Here is an 18,929-nt window from a genome sequence, read left to right on the forward strand (position 1 = left end):
TTTCATTATAACCTCTAGGCGCTGAGGGTGTAATCTCCACTCCCCTTTTGACAATAGGTGTCCTAAATAGGTGACCTTGGTTTTATAAAACTGTATCTTATTTTAGGGACACTGCATGTCCAATGGCACTACAAATTGTAACCAGACAGTGCAATCCATGTATTGCTCTTGCGTGTCTGCAGCTATCAGCAAATAATCACTGTCTTGGAGCAGTGTGGTATTTGCTGTCGTGTGAACATGTCTAGCTGTGTTTTCAGTACTTGGCTGTAAATACTTCGGCTTTCAGTGTAGCCTTGGAGGGCCCTACGGAAGGTGTAGGACTGCAATTCAACATTAAATGCAAATAGGTAGCGAATGTCTTAATAGATCGGAATGCTAAAGAAAGCATTTTTGAGGTCCATAACAGTGAAATATTGGGCTGAAGGCAGTATCATGGTGAACAGGCAAGTCATGTCATGTGGTTCTACAATTTTATTTATTGCTCTGAGATCGATAATCAGTCTGCATTGTGCTGGAACAAAAGGCTTTCCATCAATCCGATTTTGCACAGGAAGAATTGAGCTGTTGCCGGGACTCCCCACAATTACTTTTGAAATCCCTTTAACTAGAAAATCCTGTATTACAGGCTTAATTCCTTCTAACCCTGCCTTGCGTAATCTATATGGAGGAATTTGCAGTAATTCCCGCACTGGGCTTATCCTGTATTTTCACTGGGTCAACTACCATGCATCCTATCATTAGATCTGGTGGCCCATATCATAGGGTCAACTACCTTAAGTTGAGGTGGCAAATTATTAGTAGTAGTGAGAAAACATTTTGAAAAAGACTCAGCATTACATGTTAGGTACACTCCATCAGGCGAGCTATATATATTTGCTTGCAAATGTTTCAGCAAATCCATTCTGAACAGATTGAAAGCACATTTATCAGTAACAACAAGCGGAGCCATGCAAGATATAGGATCTATAGTAAACTGTACGGGGTCAGATATTGGACTTTGGACCGGAATATTAGAGAATCCCACTGATGTGTTTACTTTGCCAGAGAGAGGAATATGGGGCACTAGTTTGTGGGAAATTGATGCATTGGGTGCACCTGTGTCAAGGAGGAACGTTGACGGTTTGTCTTGCACTGTAGCTTCTACAAATGGCCCTTTTGAACCTAAAGGGATACTAATGTGCCCTTTTCCTTCTCCATGGCACCCCTATGCTATGTAGTCTATTGTACTGTAATCATCCTCGTAACAATCCCTAGATGAATACTGCTGGCCTAGCCCAGGGTCAAAATAATGATGCTGTTGCTCATTATTCTCTTCCAGTGCCCCAGTATTAGTTATTATGCTGTTCCCGGCCTCGGTCCTTATAAAAGTTCCTCATTCCTCGCCCATAAGAGAGCCCGCACCGCCTCCGGCTCAGCAGACACTCTCTTATCCAGTGGTCCTATGCCTTGTAAAAATAACACCCAGTGTCTATCATACCTGCTCCATTACTTGGCGGGACCTACCACCTCTTACTTCTCTATACATTCCCCTTCCCCTTTCTGGAAAAGCCTGTTACATTAATGCTCTGGTTTTTAATGATCACATTTTTATTTTCTTTTTTCCCTTTGTCTTTGGCATGGCTGTTTGCATAAAACCTAGCCATGGTCAATATTTGAGCAGCACTTTGGGTTGGCCAGGTGGACTTTTATGTTTGAATGTCACTTTTTAAGTGAGGTAAAAATCCTTCAACAAAATGGGAAGAGAACGCTTTTTGCCCCTCCGGGGTAGACGTATCCATACCACTAAACGAGGTAAAAGCTTCTTCCTTTTGTGCAAAGTATTTTTCTACTGACTCACCTTCCTGCCTGTAAGCAGTCAGCTTATCCCAATTCATTTGCTTGCAGGGAACTACTTGCTGGATATGTGTTTATCAGCAGTGTCGGAAAGTTATTGTTGCTTTGGACAATTCCCCAGTCTTTCCCCTTTTGCTCGCTGCCACAGTCAGCTCATCCCACTTAATGACAGGATCTAAACTGTCTTGCATTCTGCGTTGGTGCCATATATCTGCTGGTAGAATGCACGAAAACAACTGATCTATATCTCCCAGCGTGAGCGGACCTGATTTAAGAACTCGGTCCATCTGGGTGTACCACTGTTCTGGATTTTGTCTAATATCTGGATAATCTTTAGTAAAAGAAAGTAACTCCATCCTATTCCAGGGGACATGGACCTGGTGTTTTGGGTTATCAGAATCAAACCCAGGTACTTCTCTCATCGAAAAGTTTGAGTTACCATTTTTTTTTAAAGTAATTTATTGGTGTTTTGTATTAAGCGCATACAAATACAAACATATAAACTGTATTCGATAGCAAGTAAAAAAAGAGAAAAAAGATAAAAACAAGAACATAAAAACGACAGTCTTCATGAGGTGTGGTGCATGTCTCTCGGGTGAATGTGAGTGAAGAGAGATCACTTGTCTCGAGGAATCGGTGGAGTCTTCTGTGGTGTCTCAAGCGTTCAGTTGTAGCATATTGTTGGGAGTTGTCAAGGGGGTTTGTGGTCTGCGCTGAAGGATGTGTCTCTCAGTAGGGCCTTCCAGGAGTCTAGGGTCCCACTCGCCATGTCTCCGGTGGAGTTGACTCCATCTTGCCAGGCTCTGGTTTCAGCTGCTGTCCATCTCTGCATCTCCTTCAACCAGTGTTCGTGTCTGGGGCCGGCTGGTTTCTTCCATGCCATGGCTATGGTTCTCTTTGCTAGGATGCATGAAATGTCCATAATTTTTACAAGGTGTTTGTGTTTAGTTGGTCTGGGGTAAGTGCCCAGTAAGCATTCTCCTGGTGTCCACTTATATCTTTCCATTCCTACAACTTTGCAGGTCTGTTTGATTTTGGACCACAGTTCCATCGCTTTAGTGCATGTCCAGAACATATGGATCAGGTCCGCTCTGTCGTTCCCGCACCTTGGGCATGCCGGGGAAGCTTGTTTGTTGAAGGAAGCCACCCTGTGTGGAGTCATGTACGTTCGATAAAGGACGTGCAGCTGGATCTGACCGAATCTGGAGTTCCTGGACACTTTCTTGGGGTATATTAATGCTCTTTCCCATTCTTTGTCTGTGAGCGTGGTTCTGATATCTGCTTCCCATTTCGCCTTCAGTGCCTCTCCCTTGGGGTTGGGTTTATCAATGAGTCTGTTGTAGAGCCTGGAGATCGGTCTCCATCCGTCCCCAAGATCGTGCATTTCCTGCAGTAGCGGGTCTGGAGTGGGCTTCTCTGGCCAGCCGTTCCAGTTCTTCTTGCTGGTTTGTTTGATGCGTTGGTACCAGAGAAACTGGCCACTTGAAAGCCCTTCTTTGGTCTGCAGCGACTCGAGTTCTCTGAATTCTCCCTCCTCAAACATATCTCCCCATGTGTAAATGCCTGCCACTTCTCATCTTCTTGCTGTGGATAGGTCGGATTCTGATTTGCACACATCCACCAAGATGGGGTTGTCTGGGGAGTACGGGTGTTTCACTTGCCTGATGTAACAGGTTCTGGCCCATACCTGCCTGCCAAGACCGATGACAAAGGAGGCGTCGGGGGATTGTAGTAGGGGGCTCCATAGGGTTTCCTTGGGTGTTAATTTGGTGGAGAATTGACTCAGGAGTCCCAGTTTAGCGGATGGTTCATCTGAGAGCCACTTTGTGATGTGGCTAAGCTGCGCCGCAAGGTAATATAGCTGAAGGTCCGGTAGTTTTATTCCTCCCTCCTTGTGTGGGAGAGATAGTGTGGCTAAGGACAGTGTGTGCCTGTTGGGGCCCCACAGGAAGTCTCTTATGAGCGCTTCAAGTTTCTTGAAGAAGGGTGGTCTCACGTAGAAGCATATATTCAAGAAGAAATACAGGAACCGGGGGAGAATTATCATCTTGACAATCGCCGCTCTACCAACCATTGCTAGCGGGAGCTTAGACCAGAATTTCATGGATCTGCGAAGGCTTGATATGGCAGCTTCCGTGTTGTGTTCATGTGTGAGCATCGGAGTGTGGCCCACTTTAATTCCTAGGTACCTGAACTTATTGAGTTGCCATTTTATTCCAATAGCCGGGAGATCGGTCTCTGCTAGGCCTCTCAAGCCGGCCAGGGGGAATGCTGAGGATTTGTGTCTGCTAAATTGTATTCCAGAATATTTTGAGTAATTGTCTAGTACCTCCAGTGTGATCGGTGCATTGACCTTGGGGTCATTTAGGTACAGTAGAACATCATCAGCGTAGAGGGAAATCACGTTGTGAGCATTGCCGACCTTGATGCCAGCATCGAAAAATTGTTGCCTAAAATATACAGCAATCGGCTCCAGGCCAAGTATATATAGCATAGGCGAGAGAGGGCATCCCTGCCTAGTGCCCCTCTGTATCTGCCAGGGTTCTGACACCGTTCTGCCTGTCTTCACTCTTGCGGTTGGAGAGTTATATAGTACCGTGATCCATCTGATGAAGCCCTCGCCAAACCCAAATCCTCTCAGTACCTCGATAAGCCACTCCCAGTAGATGGAGTCGAAGGCTTTGATGGCGTCAAGTGAGAGCACCGCTAGGCCTTCATCCCTTTCATAAGTCTCTGCCATGATGTGTTGAAGCCTTCTCAGGTTGGCTGTGGTGTTGCGACCGGGAACAAACCCGTTTTGGTCTTCGTGGATTATGGAACCCAGCACTCTGGCGAGTCTACCAGCTAGTATGGTGGTGAGGATCTTGATGTCATAATTTAGCATGGCCAGAGGGCGATAGGAATCGCAATCGGTGGGTGTTTTATATGGCTTGAGCATGGGAATGATTATTGTCTCCCTCATGGTGTTGGGTAGGACCCCGTCTGTGTAGGCCTCTTGATATACTTCGTGCAGGATTGGGGTGAGGGTGGATTCGTATGTTTTATAGAACTCAGATGGGAGGCCGTCACTTCCAGGGGCCTTGCCGGTGGCGAGCGATCTAATTGCTGCCTTCACGTCCTCGGCCGTGATCTCCTTCTCTAGTTCATCCCTCTGTTCGTTGGTGATCTTGGGGAGGTCAATCTCTTCCAGTGTATCGATGATTTCGTCTCTGGGAATATGTTTGTCGTGGGTGTACAACCTGGAGTAGAATTTGGCGAATGCCTTGTTAATTCCCGTCTGCGTCCTGTGAGATGTCCCTTCTTCGTCTAATATCTCGGTGGGGAGCTGTTTAGGATGTTCTTTCCTGCATAGCCAAGCCAATAGCCTACCAGGTTTATCTGATTCTTTATGGGATCTGGTGGTGTACGTTGCGTAGTCGAATTTCTCTAATCTGTCCCAGGAGGATTGGCAGTTTTCGCGGAGCTCTTTCAGTTGCATCTCAATTACTGGAGTGATGTTAGAGGAAGATTCCAGGCGTGTTATCTCCAATTCCTGTGAATCGAGGGACGCCTTTAGTTGCCTGCGAGTGCCGCCAGCTTTCGATATTATTTCACCCCTTGCCACCACCTTCATGGCCTCCCACAGTGTGCTCCAGGAGGATACTGAGCCCTTGTTGGTGTCAACGTATTCTTCAAGTTTTTCGGCGAGGTCCTCTTTGAACTCTGGGTCTTCCAGGGCCGCAACAGGCATCCTCCACATAGGGATGGGGGGTCTGGGACCTTTAAGCTGCCATTGCATGACCAGTGGTGAATGGTCGGAGACCGATCTGCCCAAATATTTGGAAGACTCCACCAATTGCATTTGTTCTCTATCAACGAAGAGGTAATCAATTCTTGTGTAGACTCTGTGTGGAGCTGAGTAGTAGGAGTAGACCTTTTCGGAGGGGTGTTGTTCTCTCCATATGTCTATTAAGTGAAGCTGCGATAGTGCCTCTTTCATGGCGCTCGATGCAGGGTTTTTTGTTTGGGGAGGAGGTGTTGATCTATCCATGGCAACATCCACCACGCAATTGAAGTCACCGCCCCATATGAAGGTTCTGTCTCGGTGTTGCGCCAGCTTTGCACTGATCATTCCGAGGTGCAATGGTATCCCGTGGGGTGGAAAGTATGAGTTAGCTAGGCATATCGGGATTTGTTCTATGGTGCCCCACATGATCACAAAACGGCCTTCTTTATCAGTCTCGTATCCTTGTAGCTGAAAGGGGACATTCGGGTTTACCCATGTGAGCACACCCCTTGCATATTTGGAGTAGGGGGATCCCTTCAGCGTCCCATCCCATCGGTCCGCTAGTTTGGCCATGGCATCTTCTGTGAGGTGTGTCTCTTGTAGGAACACAATTGAAACTTTCTTCCTTCGGAGGAAGGATTGTATGCGGTTCCGTCTGAGATACGAGCCCATCCCCCTCACATTCCACGTCATCACGTTGAGTTGTGACGCCATTGGATCAGTGTTTCGGGGCCGGCGGGGGGTTCCATCCCTGGGGCCTGGAGTGACAACGGTCCGTATTCAGGGGGTCGGGGACAGGGACGGCCTAAATTTGTACTTCTTATTGCATTTCTTGCACCCGGCGTATGTTTCTTCGGCAGTGTAGATTTGAAGACTGTGTAACTGTTGGAACAAACAACATAACTCAAACTGGTGCGCCCAGCGACTACTCTCGTGTCGTGGTGCTCGGGCGCTCTCGAGCCGTCTAGGCCCATCCGGGCTTCGGGCGCGAGTTGGGTCTGGTGTTGGCCTGACCCGGGAGGGTTGTTCGCTGGGAGGTTGGGCTGGGGCCCGGCGAGGAGGCCGAACGAGGGTCGTTTCCGTGTGGCATGCTGTTACTGGATTACCTTCTGATGTCCGGGTTCAATTTTTGCTGGGCTGCCTCTGCGTTGTATGTGTCCTGTTCAGGTAATATGGGGAGCTCAGTCTTTATTATGTGGAGTGTCCTTGCCGTCGGCAAGGTTGTTGTCCTCGAGCCACATGTTGGCGGCCTCTGGGTTTTCGAGAAATATCGCTCGTCCTTTATGTATAACTTTCAGACGTGAGGGGTAGAGCAGCCTGTATTTCAGATCTAGCTGGCGGAGTCTTGCTTTGATCGGAACAAAAGAATTTCTCTCTCTCTGGACTTTCTGGGTGTAGTCCGGGTATATGGTTATCCTAGAGTCTCCCCTTTCGATGGGACCTTCTTCCCTGGAGTGTTTTAAGATGGTTTCCCTATCTTGGAAGTTTAGTATCTTGGCAATTATTGGTCGGGGATGCGAGCCAGGGGGGGGGGCGTTTTTGGAGTGATCTGTGGGCCCTCTCGACCGCGAATCCCTGTGTCATCTTACCGGCTCCAATCTCTTGCAATAGTAGGGATTCTACGTAGGTTGTGGTGTTTGGGCCCTCACTTCCCTCCGGAACCCCCAGGATCCTGATGTTGCCCCGTCTGGCCCGACCTTCAGCCTCCTCTGCCCTTTCCTCGAGAGCGTGAACTTTCCGTTTCAGATCGGCAACCTCAGACCATAATGATGCGGTCGCCCCGGCCGTTTCTTCTGCTGAGTTCTCAATAATCGTCACTCTCTCCGTCAGGTTGCGTGCATCCTGGCGGATAAGTTGAATGTCAATTTTGAACTCGTCTATTTTGGAGTCTATGTGGGTCCTCAATGAGGCTATGGCTTCCAATATTTGAGAGTGGTTGTCTGTGGGTTCACCCTCTTTAGTTTGGGTGTTTTCGGCAGCATTAGGTCTAGCCTGGGTGGGTGTTTTCGGCTTGGCAGCGACAAAGGAGTCCATGGTGGCTGCTTTGGCTTTATTCCTGGCGGCCATTTTAGAGCGGCTCTAGTGTTGTGACTAGGGCTCTGTGTTGGGGTGGAATTTCGAGTCCCTACTACCAGGGCTTGGTAGGTGTTCACAGGGTTGCTGTGGGCTGTGAGTTCAGTGGAGATGGTAGGGGGTAATTAGGAGTGCCTATCCTTGGGTCTGGGTGGGCTCCCAATCCCCGTTGTATGGATCCAAAAAAGTGGCTTCTATTTCTTAGGGGCCGTTGTCTTCCCCCTTATCTGGAGGGCTACTAATGTTCGTAAGGCACTGGGCGATGGTGGTGGTGGTATTGGGGGGTTGTAGAGGCAACTCGTGAGGTGTCTGTGTCACTGACACACTTATATGCGACCCCAAGTGCCAGGGGGCTGTGGGTGATTACCTCTCGTGGCTGTTGCAGGGTCTGTCTCGGTCAGTCCTGCCGTGCTGCTTCTTCCGTAGCTCCGGTGTTCCGCCTCCTGGTATCCGGGTCGCCAAGGGATTACGGGGGGGGGGGATGTGCCGCAGGTGCTGCCCCTCCGTGGTCTCGCTGCCGGGTCAGCTGCCGCATAGGAGTCGGGTGTGAGCCCGGGGACCGTGTGTTCCCTCTTCAGGCTGTTCGCGGCGCTGGCGGCGTCCGCGTATCATGGGCTAGGGGTGGTTGAGTGGCTCCGCTGGATCAGCGGTCGCAGAGCAGAGGGGCCGCCCGACGCGGGCTCCGGAAACTGGTGTGAGCCTCAGGTTGCCGCCGCACCAGGGTTCCTCGGTCCTTGGTTCGCTGCCTCCTACTCGGGCAGTAACCGCCGACGGTGGCGCTTCTCCGCGGCTTCGTTACTTGGCGCGCGGCGCCATCTTGTTTTCTTGCGAGGCGGGGGGGAGTGCAGTTCGGGGCCGCTGGTGTCGTCTCGGGGGTCCGATTCCCCGATGAAGCGAGCGGGGCTTGTCGGGATCAGCTTCCCCCACCTCCGTGGACTTTTATTATTGATGCAGCTTCGCTCGAGCCGGGATAGAGGATCTGGAAACGGCGTCTCGGCCGGATCTCGGCGGATTAGCCTCCGAACGCCATCGGCTCCAGGCCACGCCCTTCAAGTTTGAGTTACCATAGACCGTTTTGGGGAATTTATGATCCAACATAAAAACGTTGACACAACTTTTGGACAGGAGTCTTAATCAAGCGTACACCACTGGATTGCTTGCTCTCTGTCCTAATAATCGCTCGGTAGGGGGTACACTTCATCCTCCTCATTAACCATTTTATGTAACAGCCACATTTGTTTGCATAGCTCTTGTACTATTGCAAATATAAGTGTATCGCGTTGCTGCGGCACTTTGGCTTTTTCTACTCCTTCTACCCTATTTTTGATCCATGCTAACACTATGCTTTCTGCGGTTTCCGTGTCGTGGGTTGTAATCTTGTGGGCACGAGGTGGCGAGGAGAGTACCTTATCACCAGGTACCCGATAGTGGGGTGGGGGGTCTTTTATCCATTAAACATTCTAACAACAAGTCTGTCTCATCCTTTAAGGTCACTCCGGGGGCTGAGGGACAAGCCTTGGCTACATACACACCCTTAATTCTCATTATATTTTCACGGTCGCCATCTTCCCAATCCTTTTTCTTCTCTTTATGATCATATGTGCGCACTTTGTCTTTTTTGGATTGTGGTTTACGTTTTTTAATCTGTGCTTCTCTCATAGATTTTTGTCTAGCACAATCTTCCAACTGTTTATATGTTTCCCATTGCAAGAGTCTAATGGCCTAGTCACCCTTAGCGGCTAACATTTCCCTTAAATATTATATTTTATCTAGGTTAAAATACCTATGCATGGGGAACTGTAAATCAGGGTTGGCGGGAGTGTATTCATGCAATTTGCACAAAAACACCACTACCCCCAAGTCTTTCTTGATCATCAACTCCCATCCTAGCGTACCTTCCAGGGGAGGAGACGCATGTTTTTTCTAATTCTGAATGACTAACATTGCAACCCACAACATCCTTTAGTGCATGAATTTCCCATTTCTCACAGTAACTGTTTCTTGTGATCACAAGGTTACATTGATAATGGCCCACTTAACATAGTGCTCCCACAATCAATACAAACTACACGGTCATTTCATGATTCATCCATCCCATGTTGTCAATTTGTGTGCACAAGGTGTATTTCTCTATGGCTCATTTAACACAAGGCTCCCATAGAAAACCCAACACTACACATTCATAACATCAGACTGCAAAACATAATTCTGCATTAAGTCATCATACCCTGCATGAAACAGTTACACCCTTTTTTTTGCAGTTTTCTGAGCCGGCGCTGCAACAGGAGTGTAAGCCTCCTTTCCACACACAGGCAAGCAACGTCGGTCGCGGAGATCAACGTGTCGAAGAGACTGACTGATGGGTGAAAGTTGTGGCTGCAGGAATCCTCTTTCCACCTCACGCAGTGCGCTCCACGACCTCCACCTGTCCGGTGCCTACTCTCCAACCGTGGCAGAACAATCCAAGTGGATGTTACTGAGACGAGGTCCCACCTGGGGTAGCCAATTTGTGGGCAATACATCTCATAATACCCACCTGTGCCCATAACCAGCAGAATGGGACACCAGCACAGAAGATTTCAAAGGCTTCACAGTCATATTTTATTATTAATAATATGCTTAAGCGGGGCTGAGGTGAAAGCACATGGCTTCGTCTGTGGCTCTGAAGTTATTCTGAGAACAAGCAGCTTCTTTGGTGTGACATTTGCTTCTTGACAGGCATTAAATCACCAGGCTTTATGCGAACAAAAGTCAGGGTCTCAGTTTACTGCTAATGCAGCAGCTTCCTGGCTATTTCCACTACTTGGGCTTGCTCTAAGAATACAAGCATATGCGTAAAGTCATAGAAAGTGTAAAGCAAAAGGGTTTTCTTACTACTAGGCATGCATTCTATGGTCATGTGCACAGACAAACTGATTAGATAACTTATTTTCACTCATTTGGCAAACTTCCTACAATTATTTGTTCATAATTGTCCACAATGTGTTCATACCAGAAGCATCAGCAACACAGCTCTACTATTGCATTAGCCGGTCTGAAGAGCAAGCCCCCAGGATAAAACAGAAACACATTTTCATTTCATGTATGTTAAGTATTTTTTTGGGCCCTCCGGGGTAGTCATGCATCAGGGAGAGGTACTGAGCAGAACGAAATTGTGTTACAACAAAAATACATCAGACTTACAATTTAGAATTGCCTGAAAGACACCAGTCCAGCCAAGAGTCCTATTTAACTTCCAGGAAAAAAGGGTTTACTCCCAACAGTAGGGAGTAAAATACCCCCATCCCAAATTCGTATCTGGAGCCTCGTCTATCCCATTGGGCTTGGTTGTAATGTTTGGGCTGCAAATCAAAAGGCATTTAAACGTGGGCACATTCCTTGTGCCTCGCCACCTGCATGGTCCCTGAATGACTCTCCAGATTGCTAAAAACCCATGTGTGATGTTCGACTAAAGGTCCCCTCTACATCAGACCTGCTCGCCATTCGACTGCATAAAAACAGAAAAAAACACACACACCGACACACACTTCATATGTATGAAAAGCTACAAGGAGAACGATTCCACCATTGCCTTCTTAGTGAAAAGGCCACTACAAAAATGTCTAAGCCCAAAGGCATGTCTTAAAAGGGAAAGCAGATTTACTTTTTATGGTGAAAGAAACAAGCAATGGTAACATTCCTTATGGCAACGTAGCACTATGCAATAAGGCATTAGCATAGGAGGTCTCCGAATGAGTCACCATGTTGCAGCCCCTCCAACATGTGCTAGTTCCCTGCGTGTTCACACTTCCATTCAGCAAATCCCCCGACAGAGTAATGCCCACACGCCACTACATTGCAGATAGCTTGCGGAGCCACCGATGTTCACACATCACAAGTGGCTGCTTAGATGCACTGAAGAAAAGGGTGCTGCATGGATTATTCCTCCCAGGTACAGTGTCATGTCAGCCTCAGGGCTGCTCCTGTGTACTTTCAAAACAGCACAAAGACCCACCGATAAGCTGACTCAAAGGGCAATATAAAGAACCTGAGACAGTGGAAGCTGACATTAAAGAATCTGGATACATCTCGAAATTCTTGGAGGACTGACTCACCAAACCATCCTCACCAAATGTGGGTAACCAGAGCAGCCCACATGCATGCCAAACAGTCATAGAAAACGTGGTGCACTTTCCAGGACCACTGTAAGCTGCACAGAGGCAGGAAGAGGATCAAGCTGCCAAGAACAGCTAAGGAGAACATGGGGGTGGGGTAAGGGAGTGGGATAAGGAAGGCATAGGGAAGGCTAAGAGCAGGGGGCACGACGTCCGGGACCCCCTCACCCCATTGATGGGGGACTCAAGAGGTGGAACTTGTGGTGTCATATGGGGGAATGGGTGTACAGAGATGAAACCACCATTACAGGACAGAGGAGTGGGGGGCAGTTCAGAGTCGGTGGGTGCTCGACTGGTGCTCTGTGGGCGAATTCCAGCAGTCCAAATCAGCTAAACAGGGATTTGATGAGGGGAGTCTGCCCACACAGATCCGAATGTTTTCCTTAAACTGCATTGAGGAAGAGTACAGAATGGAAGGTCTTAAACAAGTGGAGGAACCAAGTAGTCTAGCATGATACTTCAAAGCACGTAAAGAATGCAACAAGCCTGCACAGCAATAATGCATTGTGAGCATGCAGCAAGAGGGGAGAAAGGTGAAGTTGTGCGGCCCCTCTGCCTATTGTTAGCTAGGTGTGCAGAGGCAAAATCTGCAGAAGAACATGGAGATTGACTGCACAGAGACCTGGGCCCACAACAAGTGGTTTAAATCATGGACCCCTGTACGTTGGTAGGGGTTACAAGCATACGTTAGATGGCTATGAGGAGTGTTGAGAATGTTGACATGAATACAGCTGCGGAAAGAAGGGGTGACTCCTTATGGGGGTTTACAAAGAGAATAGTAAATATGTCAATGAAAGGGTATTCACCTAAAAGAAGCCTTTAACAGGATGTCTCAGACATTACATTCGAAGCTATGTTTTTATAGAGAGTGCAGCAAACACATTCTGCAGCGGTTTTCTGGAATAGTGAGCTTATGAAGGAAAAAACAAAAATGTTACACACAGGTGCACTAATAGTATTTAGTAACAAATGCTTAACTTGGCGATCAAGTAGGTTAAGCGTGAGTGCTGGCAGGGAAATATAATGGGGACGACAGTCACAACCTGCAGTCAAATTCTACACTCCTTTGAAGGGAAAACATTGAGGAACACATTTTTTTCCAGGTAGTCCAACTGCCTCAGGCTTACTCATTGTTCAACTTTTGCATTTGGTAAAGTTTTCACAACAACCAACAATTTAATTTAGTAGCCACTTCATGCCCAACAGGACCAACACATTTGATGGTACTCACCTTTCACAGAGTGTGAAGCTTGCCTTTCCACATGGTGGACTGCGGTACTTCCACACAGTAAGCGTGTCATCAGACATCATCTGTGTGTGCTCCAGAGATGCGCAGTGCCTCTCAAACTGCTCCTGGGAGGTGGCAGTCACCAGACAAACCCGGCAGTAGAACACCTCCTCCACTGGCATTTCTACCTCAGCAGCCAATCCATTCGCCAGAGGTGGTGTCAGCAAATCAGAGTGCAACAGCTTTCCTAGCCGCTCTGCCTCCCAGACCATCATCTCAACTTCGCTGTGTGCGTAGTTGCAGCGCTTGGCGCCATGCTTGCATGGTAGTCCCCTTAGGATGAACTGGCAAGGCTGTAGGGGCCGTATGGCGGGCACAGGCCGAATCTCTTTGTAATGTGTCTTGCGGTCCTCTTCTGTCATGATGTGCACCAGCAGAGGCTCAGCGACACGGTGACTACGGCACAGACTGTTGAGGGGCCAGGGAGAGATTCTGGGCGGCGTGCAGTAAAAACAAGTTTCACAGATCTCCTGGAATTGGCCCCCATACTCCTGTAGGATATCAGATCGGTTAGTGAGGATGCTCTTTGTGGGGCTGGTGACCCGAACAGTATTGCTCTGTGGATGCAGCAGCCTTGCCCGCAGATCATTGCGATGCAAGTTCATGTCCCTCTCCACAGTCCAAACCAGCGCCTCCTCCTGGCTCCAGGCAAAGGTGCATCGATTTCTGTGCCTTTCACAACCAAACCCAAGCCGGTAGTACCAGCAAACTACGTACTTGACTGGGATTGGAAAGTCCGGCTTATGGCGAATCTCGTGCCATTGGGCAGTGCCACTACCCTTTAGACGCCCCAAGAGAGTCAGAGCACTGCAATTGTGGTTCCAAGGTCGTAAAACAAAGGTGCTTTCATTCTGTCTCACAATACATACAGCACAGGCTAGTCGCAGCTCCAGCTGCCTATGCAGGCGGTCCAATGCCCCCAAACCATTCCCCTGTGCCATGGGGCTCACTGATAAAATATAAATGCTTTATTTAAAAAGTTTAAAAAGCTACAGGATGCTTTGGAGGACAGTCAGACTGTATGTACACTGGCAAACAGGCTCAGTCAAGTAGAGGAATTAAGCAAGCAAAGAGTCATCACACCTGTTTGTCTTTTGCTGCCATCTATATCTGCGTTGGATAATAAAATCCAGCAAGGAAAACCTGGCAGGGAAAAAGAAAAGAAGATGACAGGTTTTTGTTAGAAGATTTCACATTAATAGATTACTAGTGGCAAGGATTGTCCCTGTAACTTCCTTCAGGAAGAAAAAGACGGCATCAGGTAACAATGTCCCCATACATATGTCGCTGGGTAAAGCCATTGGCAACATTATATATGGTGACATCATGTATGGGGACAGGTTGCGGGGATGTCCCCTGCTCCCATTGTAAAATGAAAATTAACATTGGGGTTGGGGATTGCGGGGGTGTCCCCCACATGTCCAATGTAACATTGTCTCTGCAAAAAACAGCGACTTTTTTGTCAGGAGACATTTTTGCGGGGACATTATTAAATGGAACCAGGAAGACTGCCCTTTCAAGGCACAGCCTCTCTAATATCATAATTCACAGGCAGCCCCCCCCCCCTCTGAATCTACAATCCTTTCAAAAGAGCACCATCTGAAAAAAGTCATACATGGGCCAGCGATGATAATCAACATTACAACCATTGCTTGAACCCAAAGTACACAAATATAAGCAGAGTAGGGGACACGAAAATTGCTGGGTAGGGAGTACAAGTTAAAGTCCAGGTACGTTGCCAGTAACACATTTCACTGAAACCAAAATAGCAACAAGTTCAAGTGCTGCAGCTTTCTGGCACCCACAAAAATGTACATTGCCACAAGAATGTAATTTAACTGGGCTGGGCAGAGCCTACAATGGTTTCTTATGGGAATTCAGAAAAAACATGCACTCACCTGTAGCACTTAAGGGGTTAAACAAGCCCTAACCCCTGAAAATGTTACAAACGCTGTAATAGAGTCAGTTATTTCACATATCTGGCAATCGGCATCACGTGATAGGCTGTGCGAGGCTACAATCAATTCCCAGTCAAAATGCACACAGGTGAATAAGAAAGGTGTGGGGCGTTAGATTTACAAACTTAACGTGACCATAAAGGAGGCCTGTGCTGTGCCATTCTCAAAGGCCAGAGAGCGTAGTGTAATAGGAGGTTGGGAGAGCATGTTGCAATTCAAAGGCCGTATTCCCAGATTCCAATTCGGATGTACCTGAGACTCTGGGAAAAACTTGAGCAAACTAAACCTCCACACATCCCCTCCGCACTGTTCTGTTTCTGTTCCCCCTTCCCTTGCACTTGCGATCTGAATGACACTTGGCCGAGTAGGATCGTTGTCTGTCTTCCCACTGTTCTCCCTCCCTTGCCTCGTTGCGCCTTGAAACACTTGTGTATAGGCGCGTTATAAATGGCATGTCATATCATATCCCTGTCATTGCCTCAAGTTTTAGGGGCGAATATGCCAGTCGTGAATTCCCTTAAGGAATCATTGCAGACACTGTCCACTTCATTGAAGGATGAACCCACCCTTACCACCTTGGCACAGATGCCCCTGGGGTCCCTTGGTCTCACTGATATTCCATGATGCTCTATTAGCTGGCGATGGAATATAGGGACATGAAGTAGTAAAAACAATGCCGGAAGGACCTGCACGAGGTATAAAGGCATCTTGGGTAAAAATGAACCATAAACAACTGATTATGCGCATTCCTCATCATGTGTGTATTCTACCAAACGGCCCCATTTAACGCGCGCCTTAAATGTATTAGCGCCCCTTTAAATTAACTATCACTTTAACAATGAGGGTTCTTTTTCCAGGGGAGGAGGTTGTGGCCCTCAAAACTGTGTTTTACCACTGGCGCAGTAACCAAGCAATGGGTAGAACAGGGTACAGGAAGCTGCTGCTAACATCCTGTGGTAATTGTTTTGCCACCAGCTGGTGCTTTAACGGGCCGCTGTATATAGTTGCATTGTACTCCTCTGGCATTGTGTAAAGCGATGCTTGCAGCGGGTAAGTTAGAACCGGCAATTAGAAAGGGAATCCTTCATACCAGAAATATCTTTTCATGGGCAAATGCATTTTTAGAGACTTAACGTGCCACACTTTTACGATGAGCCGAATGAAATAGCGGGCTCACAAGACTTGCCGAGAGGCACCTTAAACCCGTACATTTAGTAAGTTCGACTTAGAAGTAAATAGAAGGTCAAACAGACCTACCTACGGCATCCAAACCTGCCCAACAACATTACATACCAAGAGGGACGCACGCTTGTGAATGGAGTTTATTAAGCAGGAAGGACCTGAAGACCTTACATTCCTTTCAAAGGGGATCTGGCCAATCAACCCAGTTTCACCCCCTCTGAAGTTCCCATCCCCCTGCTCCCATCATCCCAGCTCATCGACACCCTACTTAGAATACCCTGGCCTGGCGCATTTCCTTTATACAGCGCTGTTTCTTAATTTATAAACTCCATACATACAAGTGCAACAATCTCCAGAAACTTTCGAAAAGTTCAAAGCCACACAAAGCAAATAAGAAAAACGAGCAACTCGGCTCTGGAAGTGGGTGGTATTCTTTCTGCACACACAGGCCACTAACACATAAGGCTGCAGTGCTGACAGTGCCCAGGTGCTTCCGACCGGAATGCATCAGACAACACCCGCAGCAATGTTCTGTTGACCTTCCTCTCGCTTCCCTGCAATCTAACACTCTCTAAACGACCCACCAGAGCCTGGAAGCAGAACGCAGCGGTGCAGCGCATCTCCCAATAACGTAATGCTGAACTATTAGCCAACCTGAAAATACTAAAGGAGGGCTGCAGTATTTGGGCCGAGGGAGTAAGTGTGTCAGTGGACCTTAACTGTGTCAGGGGATTATTTCTGTCTGCATACCCCGACCCTCGCCCCAGGGTGGCTCTCTCCGCTGGCTAGATCTCCCAAACTCTCCTCAATTTGGCGACCCTCTTCCTGTACCTGAGTTTGGCAGTTTGTATTGGTCCCTGCAGCACTGGCGCTGCTCCTCTGCTTCCTGAAAACTGTCACTATCGGTAGTTCTGTTCCCATGAAACTTGCTGATAGATGTTATCCATCACCGGTGATTTTTGGATACCGAGGCTTGAGCCTCATTGCTCCATCTTCGTGGGTTAGGATTCTTCTTGGTCTGTGTGGGCTTGGCATCGGTCTGTCCCTTTATATCTGCTCCCCCCCTACCCCCCCACCGGCCGCCCTTGCCGCCTCCATTCAGTTTCGATTCTTGCTCTTGACTTGCCGCATATACCTCCAGGAAGTTACACCCCACCTCTTTGTTGTGTGTCGGACACCATACTCTTGTCATAAGTGCCTGCCCCTTATCCTCGCCCATCATCCCAGTCTCACGCATGTCCTGAAAGCCACGTACATGCAAGCGGAGTCTATCAGTTGCATGTGCCCGTTGCCTGCTACAGAACGACATCTTTAACCCGGGGCAAGTTGGCAAACTTCAGAAATCTACAACCCGCCCCGGTGCCACCCAGCGCGTGCTCTGCTGCCTTGCGAGATCCCTCCTCTATTATGAAACAGCTCGCCACTTGCACAAAGCCGATATTCCGGTGTTGTATGGTATTCTGCAGTCCCAAGGCTGGCGTTCGGCAATCTCCGGAACCACGCCCACCCAGTAGCCTACCCTCGGAGGTACCAGGTGGGCGTGGCTTTTCACGCTGTCATGGCAAGCCAAATAGCACATTAAAGTGTATAATATACGGCTTCCCGTGTTAAGAGCGTGGGATGCAATCTTCGAGCCTAAAGGAAATACACAGGCGCTGTTTAATGTTCCCTGCCATCACTCCCTGTAGCTCTGACACGTGGATCAGAATCTCATACCAGACTGAAGATCCACAGTAATTATTTCAGATGGGCAAGGTGTGTTTTTAAAGTTATATGTATTGTGTAGCCTAACTTGCACAATTTTGTTTTTAACATGTTTAGTAGTAGGGGAAGCTTTTAACTTTGATGACTGTGATGGATATTTTTACACAGTATGTCTCTTGGATTCCTTACCCGTTTTTACTCTGCCCTTCATTTTGCCTTGCCTTTTACCTCTCTTTTTGCATTACCGGAGGTTATTTTATATCACTTGTGATGTAGACATTTACATTGCAAGGGTTACTTTGCTATGATACATTTTTCATTAGGTCTATTATGACTATAGATTTTAACTGGGACGATCAGGCTCATGTGTACCACCTCAATGCAGTAGAAGGTTTATAAGGAAGTTAGTTTGCCTTTAATATTGGGTATTTTATGGTTAAAGCACTTTGCACTTTATTGAGGATGTACTTGTTGACTACTCTCCAGCTTTCCATGTATGCACGGTTTTTGTGCCATGTATTTTTTCATAGAGAGCAGGGTTATTTTTTAACATTTGAGATACTATGTCATTTTAAACATCCATGATTTTTTGATTTATCTCTGTTAACTATGTTTATGGTTTTATGTTTTATATTACCAGTACATAAAGGTATACATCAGTGCATCCATGGACGTAGAGCACTGTGCACATTATTATTGCTGTAGAGTTCTCAACTTTCATCCCTTTTACTATTTCCCCTTCCCCTTCTTTTCCATTTCTATGCTGCTATGCACTTTGCACTTTTTTGGCTGCTAATGCACTATGCACTTTATATTGCTCACATACTGCAACATTTGCTTGATTTGTCCCATCTTTACCCTTGTATATGCACAATGACAATGATGTGTTTCAGTACTTTGAGACTATTGATTACCATGGGGCATGCATACACGTCATACAGTTAATGTCACGTATGAAACTCAGATCGTGG

General features: G+C 47.5%; 1 protein-coding gene across 2 annotated transcripts in view; it reads right to left on the reverse strand.

Moving 5' to 3' along the window:
- Positions 1 to 17,261, reverse strand: part of LOC138580390 (3'-5' exoribonuclease HELZ2-like) — a 957,207-nt gene extending 939,946 nt beyond the window's left edge. For both annotated transcript variants that reach the window (XM_069650902.1, XM_069650903.1), the window contains exons 1-2: positions 17,086 to 17,261; positions 13,058 to 14,257 (exon numbers count right to left, since the gene is read on the reverse strand). In XM_069650902.1, coding sequence (XP_069507003.1) covers positions 13,058 to 14,055 — 998 coding nt within the window. In that variant the 5' untranslated portion in view covers positions 14,056 to 14,257; positions 17,086 to 17,261. The remainder of the gene's footprint in view (positions 1 to 13,057; positions 14,258 to 17,085) is intronic.
- Between the last annotated feature and the right edge of the window lie 1,668 nt (positions 17,262 to 18,929).

The sequence above is a fragment of the Ambystoma mexicanum genome, chromosome 3p, assembly GCF_040938575.1.
Source record: "Ambystoma mexicanum isolate Mex_15411 chromosome 3p, UKY_AmexF1_1, whole genome shotgun sequence".
NCBI classification, from domain to species: Eukaryota; Metazoa; Chordata; class Amphibia; order Caudata; family Ambystomatidae; genus Ambystoma; species Ambystoma mexicanum.